The sequence below is a fragment of the Psammomys obesus genome, unplaced genomic scaffold, assembly GCF_907164565.1.
Source record: "Psammomys obesus unplaced genomic scaffold, mPsaObe1.curated_primary_1811, whole genome shotgun sequence".
Taxonomy (NCBI): domain Eukaryota; kingdom Metazoa; phylum Chordata; class Mammalia; order Rodentia; family Muridae; genus Psammomys; species Psammomys obesus.
The window spans coordinates 2,823,345-2,834,979 of record NW_026596091.1 but is presented as its reverse complement, the minus strand read 5'-3'; the positions used below and the strand labels follow the sequence as shown (position 1 = coordinate 2,834,979).

General features: G+C 39.7%; 1 protein-coding gene across 2 annotated transcripts in view; it reads left to right on the top strand.

The window, feature by feature from the left end:
• Nucleotides 1–11,635, top strand: part of Washc4 (WASH complex subunit 4) — a 61,734-nt gene that overhangs the window by 20,532 nt on the left and 29,567 nt on the right. For both annotated transcript variants that reach the window (XM_055627843.1, XM_055627842.1), the window contains exons 14-15: nucleotides 2,714–2,840; nucleotides 10,029–10,154. In XM_055627843.1, the coding sequence (XP_055483818.1) occupies nucleotides 2,714–2,840; nucleotides 10,029–10,154 (253 nt within the window). The remainder of the gene's footprint in view (nucleotides 1–2,713; nucleotides 2,841–10,028; nucleotides 10,155–11,635) is intronic.

Here is an 11,635-nt window from a genome sequence, read left to right as displayed (position 1 = left end):
TATCTATCTATCTATCTATCTATCTATCTATCTATCTATCTATCTATCTATCTATTTATTTATTTTTGGGGTGTAGTTATGGCTGTCCTGAAATTTATTATGTAGACCAGGCTGGCCATGAACTCCTGTCTTTGTTTCCCTAGTGCTGGAATTAAAGGAGTGTGCCACCACTCTAGCTACTCCTCTAAGCTTTTAGGTTTTAGACACTTTCCTATAAAATCTATATAGAGCTCTCTGATCTGGAAGGATGGCAGGTGTTTTTTCTGTTTGTTTATTTTTTGTTTTCCCCCAGTTTCCTTGCAGTTGTGTCAAAGAAACCTAAAATTCACTCTACTGTGGTGAAACATGGAGGTGTGATCCTGTTACTTGGTAGAGAGCTGTGAGGTGACAGCTGTCATGAGCAGTTCCGTTGCTAGGAGTGTAAAGGGAGCTGGGGCACAGCTCTCTGCTCCCTCCTGTCAGTGCCCCTAACAGCTCAGTCCAGAGTTGGTGCACGGCTGCATGCTACTATTGTGGCTCTGCCCTGGTACTGGGGAAGAACTACCTTTATGGGTTAGAGGTCTGAGCCTATGGGACACAGTCAAGTTGATATGTAGGTAGTGACATTGCCTTTTACTGGGACAGGGGCTAATTTTTTCCTTAGTATTTCCCCCATTTACACTTTAAAATGGAGCTAACAAATTGATAATTGAAATACCTCCCCATCCCTATCCAGCAACAAAATAAGTTAAAGCCTGAAGCAGTTTCAATTTTTCATCGTTGAGAGACAAGGATGATCTGCTATCTGGCTGCATGACTTAAAGCAGAACTGATAGGAATCTCTGCTTCATCCACAGAGCCGGACCCAAAGCTGACTGAGACTTTCTATGGTGTACTACCATGGCAGAATTGTTCTTTCCCTGCCTCAGTGTCCTGAGTGCTGGGGATTACATGTGACATGCCTGCCAAACAGTTACGTCCCTGTCTTAATTCTCCCTTCCTCCTGGCCTGTCTTGCTGTCTTTTGTTCCCTGCTGGGGTTTGTCCTGAATAGTCGAAGAGTCAGCATGTGTTGTTGGTTGAGTCTTTGTGATGGGAAGGCTTCCTAGGTTTGATTTTAATCTTGGCTCCACAGTTGTCTGATATGGGCATGGTATTTCATGTGGCAATTTTATTTTCTGTAAAATGGAGAGCATAGTCCCTACAGCTAGGTTTTAGGGAGGGAAAGAGGGGGAGAGACACACAGGGCTGTGGGGAGGGGGCAGAGTATGGTAGGGACCACTGAATCGAAAGGTTCTTTAGGCAAGAGAATCATTAACACGCAGACAGCACTGCATGGGCCTGAGGTGTAAGAAGCTTCAGTCCTATCAGGCTAAGCAGGATGTCCACTTTTAAAAATTTCCAAGGGAAGAGGAGGTATTAAGTTGTGAGGAAGTAGATTTAGTTAATACATGACCTGTACTGTGTGACTGAGGCAGGGGAGTGGGGCGCATGTAACTTGTGCACATGGCAGGGGTCACACTTTATCTGGGTAGGGGAATGGGGCTTAGTGTAACCCACGTGAATGATGGCGGTAAGGATGTGTTCAGCCCTCGGGACAGGCATGGGGTGGGTGTATTTTAACCTGCTTGAGGTCCTCCTCTGAGGGCCTGAGTTTCCTAACTGCTGCAGAAGGTTAATGGGGGATCTGAATGAGCAATTTGTGTCAAGCTTAAAACAGTGATTGGCATATTGTGAGCATTGAAATTAACTTTTAAATTCAGATTCTGGCTACTTCTGTTGTTTTTTTTATGATTAAAAATTTTTTTTTTATATGTACCTGGCTACATATCCCGTATATGTGTAGGTGCCCACAGAGACCAGAAGAGAGCATCTGATAGCCTGGAGCTGGAGTTGTGGCTCCAGACCTGTGGATGCTGAGAACTGAACTCGTCGGGTTCTTTGCAAGAGCAGGAAGTGTTCTTAATGAGCCTCTCATCAGCCTCTGCTGTCTGCTCTTACTGTTGTTGAGGATGTCCTCTTTCTCCTGCATTGTTATAGTTGTTCTTTTCTGTCATCCTTGTGCTGGCTTATTTTTAACAAATCAGCCAAAGTGATAGTGATCCTCTTAAAACCAGCTAGCTCGAGGGACCCTCATCTCCAACATGTCCCTTAGATACTTGAAGTGTGTGCTTTCCATAAGGCCTTCCCCAGTCTCTTCTACTCTCTCACCCTCCCTCTACCCTTATCTGCCTTTCTGCTCTCACCGCTCCTCTTTGTGCTCTATCCATACTAGGTTTTTTGTTACCACCTAAATAAGCTGGAATCTTTTCCCATAAGGAGTGTTACTCACACTCCTCAAAATCTCTCCTCTTACATGTTTGCACATCTTATTTATTAATCTTGTTCAATTCATGGATCAAAATCACCCACACTACACAAAAAGCATATTATCACCAGACATTTAAAAATTGTTTTGACTTTAATTATTGATTTATTTTACAACTTCCTTTCTAGAATACAAGCTTCATGGAGCCAGGGGTTTCATCTGTTATGTTCTCAGCTAGAATTAGTGCCCAGCCTGAATAGGCACTCAGTAAATATTTATAGGTTAAGTAAGTTATATGTACATACAGAATTTCTTTTGAAGGCCAGAAACTTAACAGTTACTTCTAGAAGGAAGGTTTTACTCTTGTCAGTATGAAGACAAGGAAATATAGTTTTGTTCTGAGTAACTTCAGTGTCTTTCTTTCTAGAGATGTACAGTCTTACTACGTCTTTGTGAGCTCATGGATGATGAAGATGGAATCTCTGTTATCTAAAGAACAGAGGATGGATAAATTTGCTGAAGACCTCACCAACAGATGTAATGTTTTCATACAGGTACTTGTATTTTCTTGCTTAGAAGATTTTGGGTGCAATTTCTTGGTGAATTTAATTTACAAAAGTTACTCTTGGACACAACTGTGAAAGAGAGGGGTCTCCTTTACATTTAAAACCATTTGAGGATCTGGAGAGACAGTTCAGTGGGTGAGAGCACTTCCTGCTCTAGTAGACAACTGGTAGCTTATAAACTACCAGTAACTTCAGCTCCAGGGGATCCAGTGCCTCTAGCTCTTTGGGCAGCTGCATTTATGTTTACCATCCATGCATACACGCACGCACGCACGCACGCACGCACAAACACAGAGTACATTTTTTAAAAAAGAAAACATTTTAAGAACCACAAAATTGGTTTGTTTATCTTAAATCTGAATGACTTAGATTTTTCTAATATAACCATTCAAATCTTTGTTTGCCCTTTTAGGCAGGACTTTTTAGCTGTATCCTATAATTTTTATGCTTATCATTTTTGCTCAAAATAGCTAAACATTTTAGTTTTATCTTTGAAGTTTAAATTTTTAAAAATTTATTTAGTGAGTGTTTTGTTGTGCATGTGTGTATGTGAGTACTACCTGTGGGAGTTGTTCTCTCTTCATCATGTGGGTCCTGAAGATCAGACTCAGGCCATCAGGCTTCGTGGTGAGTGCCTTTACCTGCTAACCCATCTTGGCAGCACTCCTTTCAGGGTTTTTGAAAGATACTTTTTCTCTTCTTTCCAGATATATAAGAATTTCTTTTATCTTTAATTTTTTAAGTTACATGCATTCACTGTGTGTGTGCATGTGAGTGCATGCACTGAGGGGGCTCATGGTACCTAAGTGGAAATCAGAGGGTAATGTGTGGATGTTGGCTCTCTCCTCCACTATGTGGTCCTAGGGATTGAACTCAGGTTGTCAGGCTTGACTGCAAGAACCCTTACCTGCTGAACCATCTTACCAGTCCATACTTCATTTTTTTATTATTGATTTGAAGCAGTAAAGGTAATTTCACTTTTTTAAAACTTTCAAGAGACCTGGCTTATGCAGCTTTGATAAATATCCCATGTACAGAGTGGACTGTTCGCATTTGTCAGTTGTAGTGTTGGGACATGACAAGATTTATGGTTTGGTCTATATTCTCTAATTACTGAATTCAATAAGACTGTACTTCCGTTTTGTGGACTTTTCTACACATAGTGTCTTTATAGTTCAATCAGGTTTTGTTTTCTATAAATGTGATACTAAGTTCATAGTGTTTAGAATTGTTTTTTCTTCCAAGTGATGGAACTTTTTTCATAAAGAATGTCTGCATGGAAACCAGGAATGTATTTAGAACTAGAGCATGTACTGAGTATGTGGAAGGCTTAGAGCTTATTGCCTGGTGCCCTTTCCCTACCAGGAAGCACCCACACATGTTGATCTCCAGTGGTGATTTTTGTTGGAAACCACTTGTGTGTTATCAATATAGTTGCATAGTATTTCTTTGAGCTAATGTATGCATAGTTTGTGTTTTGTTTTGTTTTGTTTTGTTTTTTTTGTTTTTTGAGACAGATCTTTTGTGTAGCCTTGGCTGTCCTGAACTTGCTTTGTAGACTTGGAACTCACAGACATCCACCTGCCTCTGCCTCCCTAAGTGCTGGGATTACAGGCATATGCCACCACACCCACCATATATAGTGAGTCTTTACTGATCCTTATTTGCAGCCTTTGTAGCCTCTTACAGGGGATGTGTATCTCCTGTAAACATTCTATATTTTCCCTCAATCTGGTTTTGTTTTATTTGTGGGGGTGGGGGAGGTGGAAAAGGCGGAGGAGACAGAGAATATGTGTGTGTGCAGGTGAGGGTACGTGTGTGCACACACATGTGCTGGTATGCTCAGTTCGGTGGACATGTGTGGAAGACAGAGCTTGATAGTAGATGTCTTCCTCAATCACTCTTCACTTATTTTTTGAGGTGGTCTTTCGCTGAACCTGGAGCTCACTATTTGAGCTGGACTAGCTAAATAGCAAGCTCTTTGGGAGATGCCTGTCCCTCTGGGCTAGATTTATAGACAAGCCTACCATCATGCTTGGCTTTTTTCATGGGTGCTGGGGATCTGAACTTTGGTCATTTTGTTTGTACAGTGAACATTTTTCTCACTGAGCCATTTCCCAAACCCCCATCTTTATCTTTTTGCTGGGCCCTGAACAGGTATCTGCCTATATGTTTCCTCTGTTTTTAACAGAGCTCTCTGAGGCAGATGCTCTGGAGAAGTAGCTCCAGATGTCAGGCTCACTGCTCCAGACTTCTCTCTCTTCTGAGATGTTGACCATTTGTTCTTTTTTTGTTCTTTTTTTTTTTTTTTTTTTGCCATCTCTTTGATGCCTCCCATGAGAGTTCTGATGAGTGTTATCTCGTTTTTCTAATGGTTCTTAATAGGAAAAGTCACCCATACTATGTATCCTGTCCTTAACAATAAAGATGGATAGGTTGATAATGGCACCAGGAATTTCATACTTGATGGCTCCCACCAAAGGCGATGGGCCTTAGGTGCTGTTGCTGTTCGTTGTTCTACTTTGAGCTTTCTCCAGTGGTACACTAAAGTACAGTCTGATGTGATAATCCTCTAGCTAACACTAGTAAGACTAGTGTATGTTGAAGCCTCAGTGAGGTCTTATGCCACTTTCTTAGGATAATGTCCTCCGCTGCATTATTTCATTCTCTAAGTTGAGCACATCTCTTCAACAGAGCTGTTACAGTTTGGGGAAACCCTCATTTGTTACGGCATTGAAGTATGTTCCACTAGTCAGATATAGTAGTCCTGGGATAGCGCTTTCTCACATGTGGTTAGAAGGCTGGCAGACACTTTACTACAGCCACCAAAAGACAGAGAAGATTCGAATTAATCAAATTAGACGTGAAGAGGGAGGATTACAACAGAACCTGAGGAAATGCACAGAATACTAAGATATACTTTAAAAGTCAGTATTCCACCAAATGGGAAAACCTTAAAGAAATGGGTGAATTTTATTTTATTATTTTTTACAAACGTTGTAAAAAGAATTCAGTCAAGATGAAATAAGCAATTTGAGCAGACCTATAACCCCTAGTGAAATAGCAGTCATGAAAAATCTCCCAATAAGAACCCCAAAGTCAGATGGATTTAGCCCAGAGTTCTGTGAAACCTTCAAAGAAGAATTAATACTTCTAAACTTACTCTGTAAAGTAGATGTTCAAGGAACTATACCCGTTACCAAAACCATACAAAGACCCAACCAAAAAAGAAAATTACAGATCAGTAATTCATATGACTGTTCAGAAGTTCTCAATAAAACAAAATAAAACTTGTAAATTACAACACATCAAAAAGATTATCCAGGATGAACAAGTAGGCCTCATCCCAGGGATGCATGAATGGTTCAACATGCATAAATCAATAAATGTAATTCACTTACATTCATCTCAGTAGGTACAGAAAAGGCCTTTGATACTTTGCAACACTTCTTCATGATGAAAGTCCTGGAGAGATTAGGGATACAAAAGACATACCTCAACAAAATAAAGGCAGTTATACAGCAATCCCACAGCCAATATCAAACTAAATGGAGAGAAACTCAAATAGGTTCTTATTTATTTAAAACCAGGAATAAGACAAGGATGTTCACTCTATAAACCTGTTCAATATAGTACTTAAAGTCTTAGTGCAACTGGAGGAGATCAAAGGGATACAGATAGGAAAGGAAGGAGTCAAAATATCTTTATTTGCAGTTGATATGATTTTGAACATATAAGACCCTAAAAACTCCACCTACAGCTGATAAGCACTTTCAGCAAAGTGGCAGGATATAAAATTGACCCACAGAAATTAGTAGTCTTCCTGTATACAAATGACAAACACACTAAAAAATCAGGAAAACAGTATTTTTTACAATAGCTTCAGAAAAATATGTATCTTGGGATAATTCTAACCAAGCAAATGAAAGATTTATATAGTGAAAATGATAAGACTTTGGAGGAAAGACTTAGAAAACACCAGAAGATGGAAAGACCACCCATTTTTTTGGATTGGCAGGGTTAAATTGTGAAAATGGCCATTCTACCAAAAGCAATCTTGAGATTTCAGTGCAGTTTCCATCAAAATTCCACCACAGTTCTTCACAGGTTGAAAAAATAATCTTCAACATCGTATGGAAACACAAAATACTTAGGACAGTTAAAATAATCCTGAATAATAAGAGAACTGTCAGAGGTATCACCATCTCCATTTCAAGTTTCATTACAGAGCTGTGGTTTAAAAAAAAAAAAAAAAAAAGACATGGTATTGGCATAAAAACAGACACGTTGATCATTGGATTCAAGTGGAAGACCCAGATATAATCACACACACACACACACCTATGGACACCTCATTTTTGAACAAGGAGCCAAAATATATACTGGAGAACAAATGGTGCTGGTCAAACAGTGGCTGCACGTAGAGAATGAAAGTAGATCCATATGCGTCATTCTGCACAAAACTACAAGTATATCCAAGGACCTCAATGTAAGAGCAGCTATCCTGAATCTGATAGAAGAGAAAGTAGAAATAGGCTGAACTCATTGACACAGGAAGAACTTTCTGGATAGGACACCGGTAGCACAGGCACAAAGACCAGTAGTTAATAAATGGGTCCTCATGAAGCTGAAATGGTAGCAAAGGACACTATCATTGGACAGACTGGCAGCATGAAGATTGGAAAAACATTTTTACCAATTACAAATGTGATAGGCTAATATCTAAAATGTATAAAGAACTAAAAACAAAAGAAAAAAAAACAGCATCAAGTAACTCAATTAAATGGAATACAGAACTAATCAGAGAATTCTTAAAAGATGAAGCACAGATGACCGAGAAATCCTTAGCCACCAGGGAAAGAGAAATTAAAACTATTTTGAGATTTTTATCTTACCCCATTCATAATGGCCAAGATAGTAAAACAAATGACTGCTTATGCTGGTGAGGTTGTAGGGAAAGGAGAACATTCATTCATTGCTGGTGAGAGTGCAGATTTGTATAGTCTCTAGAAATCATTGTGGTTCTTCAGGAAGCTGGGAATCGATCTACCTCAAGATCCAGCTTTCCTACTCTTGGGAATAAGGATTCTGCATCTTATTACAGATATGCTTGCACATCCATGTAGATTGCTGCTCTATTCATAATAGCCAGAAACTAGAAACAGAAGAATAGATCATTTACAAAATGGAATATTGCTCAGCTGTTAAGAATGAAATTGTGAAAGTTTCAGATAAATATATGGAGCTAGAGAAAAAGTCATTCTGAGAGAGGTAACCCAGACTCTCAAAAAGACAAATAGTCTATATTTTCTCTTATATTTGGATGCTTGCCTTTAAATTTTTGGTATGTCTTCTACAATCTGAATAACCAAGAGGTCAGGTAACAGGAAGGAGGAGGATCTCCCAAGGAAGGGAAAATAGAATGTAGTGTCATGGGTTAATAACAGGGAAACTAGAACAGCAGGATTAACTTGGACACTGTGCCTCCACACATAAGACCTGGACAGTGTCAGCCAGAGGGAGTCCCAGACTGAGACAGGAAAGCAGACACTGGATCCCTAAGTGAGAAGTTGTTTGCTATTGTACTTGCTGGCAAAAGGAAAATCAGTTTCTCCAATGGAATGTCACTGGTTATATCAACCACACTACACAGCAGGGCCCATGCTCAGGAGTAATTGGCCACCACAAAAGTGTGTGTGTGTGTGTGTGTGTGTGTGTGTGTGTGTGTTTTGTCCTACTGGACCTTTGCTTGTTTTTTTTTTTTTTTTTGTGGGTTTTTTGTTTGTTTTCAATTTGTAAGAGAGAGAACATAGAATTGGGGTGGGGAAGAAGGTGGGGAGGATCTGGTGAGTACTAGGGGAGGGGAAACCATGACCAAGATATTGTATGAAAATTTGTTTCAATTTTAAAAACAAGAAAAAAAAATGAGTATGTGGTTTTAAACCTTTTGGAGATTTAAATAAAAACAAAAACATGAGTGACTGGAAAAATGGTCCAGCAGTTAAAAGAGTGTTACTCTTCCAGAGGACCTGAGTTCATCTGTAACTCTACCTGCAGCAGATCCAATGGCCTCTGTGGATACCTGCACACACATGCACAAAATTTTAAATGTATAATCCCATCTACCATTGTATTTACACTATTTAGTCTTTTTCCCAGAGTTTAGATACATTAAAAGTACTTTTAAGCCTAAAAGACTTTGATGAACAAAAGGGGCAGAGAGACTGTGTTCTAGTTCTTGGGCTAATTAGAGAGAAGGCTGATGAGCAGACAGTAGATGGACTGTTGGGATTGATGTAGGCCAGTGATTTGAACCTTCTTAATGATGCTGTGACTCTTTACTACAGTTCTTCATGTTATGGTGACCCTCAACTATAAAATTATTTTGTTACTACTTCCTAAACTTGATTTTGCTACTGTTAGGAATGTAATGTAAATATCTGATCCATAGGTTGAGAACTGCTGGTCTAGGTCGAGAGGAAGAATGGTGTTAGCTTTGCTCCGAACTTCCCTTGTGTATCTACATCACTTAAGGAAGCAGCTCTTCTCCATTTTCAGTCTCTAGCTTCTTAGTTTTTGGCTCCATGCTCTGTGTCAACACATGGGATCTGATCTCTCCCCAGCACTTAAGATGAGGATAGATTACTAGGTATTTCCCTGACACATACACACCATTTTACTGGGGTTTTCATTTTCTTCAAGTGACAAAATTTTTTAAAAGCCAGTATTCACTGCATCAGCAGTGTAAATGTCTGGTATTTGATAGCCCAGGAAATTCTTAGGGGTTGCTTTGAAACTCAGTGTGCTATCTTGTCAGGAACAGTATTTCTAACTCTTTAAGAATTGACTTTAAAGGAGACTTTGAGTGTTTGGAGAGATGACTCAGGTTAAGAGCACTAGCTACTCCTCCAGTGGATCTAGGTGTAATCCCAGCAGCTCGTAACTGCCTATAACACCAGTTCCAGGAGATCCAACACTGACTTCTGGCCTCTGCAGGCCCTGCATGCATGTGTTGTAGAGACATACATGCAGGCGCAATGCCTGTACACATAAAAATAATAAAAAAGAGACTTTAGAAATGCTATCTCCTGGCCTGCTGAGGGCTGATTATTATAAACAGAACGAAGTCCACGTGACATCTGTGTGCTTCCGCTCAGTGTTTATTTTCTTTTGTAGGGCTTCTTGTATGCCTATAGTATCAGCACCATTATTAAAACCACGATGAATCTCTACATGTCCATGCAGAAGCCTATGACCAAAACCTCAGTAAAGGCGTTATGCAGGCTCATTGAACTTCTCAAGGTAAGTTGGTGCTGTTTCACTTAGCCGCCATGACTTTGGGCTATGACCTCAGCCTCAGAGGAATGCTCCTGGAAGGTTTTATTTCTTGGTTACATCAGAACACAAACTTACGAGAAGTTAACTTAAGATTGAAAAACAAAATGTGCTCAGATTGGTACTCCTTGATGTAATTACTACATTAGCAACAGTCAGAGGAAGCCATCTAACTCCAAGCCTAGTTTGTCATGAAGCTCTGGGTGCCCATGTAACTTACTGAATACTCTCTTGAAAGTGAAACTGTGTGGACCTGCCTTTGCATCTCTGTAAAGTTGGAAGAGTGAGTTGAGGACTGTCTGTGTGTTTAACCTTTATTAGTAGCTAATCTCATGAGAAGGGAGTTAGCCATACTGTTATTAATCACTGTTTTAGTCACAGACATGTTAAAAAGCAAGTTGCACAGAAATACTTGTGTTAAAATACCCATTTTTTAAAAGTGCTCACATGCTAATGAGGTCAGTTTACATGGCACTGTCATGTGTAGTTTAGATAAAGCACTGTGGTCTTGTGAGTAAACAGTGGACTAATAGAGGTAATCAGGGGACTTCAGAGTCAGTAGTATACTTGATGGAATGTAAAAATGTTTTTGTTTGTTTTTTTAAGCATAAATCCTTGTGGGCAGAAGAGCCCAGCCATGGACTTGTGACTCAGGTTTGCTGATGAGTTTCTAGTGATCATGGAGTTGGATTTTCTTACAATTTTGTTTATTTTTTAAAGCTGTATCACCACATCTTTTTGTTTTTCTTTTTTATTTTTATTTTATCTATCTATCTATCTATCTATCTATCTATCTATCTATCTATCTATTTATTTATTTTTAGTTTCAATTTGTTAACTCTGTGTTCCAGCTGTATCCCGCTCCCTCATTCCCTCCCCCTCCCTTGTTTTTCTTTGAGACAGGGTCTCACTATATATCGGTGTCTTAGTTAGAGTTACTGTTGCTGTGATCAAACACCATACCCAAAAGCAACCTGGGAAGGAAAGGGCTTTTTTCACTTACAGTTCCTTACAGCGATTCATCATCAAAAGCTGTGAGGGTAGGACAAACAGGACAGGAACCAGGAGCAGGAGTTGATGCAAAGGCCATGAAGGGTGCTGCTTACTGGCTTGCTCATCATTAGCTTGCTCAGTTTACTTAGAACTCAGGACCACCATCCCAGTGATAAGTCCACCCACAATGGGCTGGGGCCTCCCCATCAATCACTAATTAAGAAAATGTCTTACAGTTGGATCTTATGGAGACAGTTTTTTTCAGTTGACGTTCCTCCTTTCAGATGACACTGATTTGACTCAGGGTGACATAAAATAAGCCGGCACGCTTAAGTTCCCTTGCAACTCTTGGTGCTTCTCCTGCCTCACCCTTCCAAATGTATATCATACCTGCTGTTAAGTTCATGAGCACAAGTTGTTTTGACAATTTGTAATAATCAGCAGTTAATTGTTAA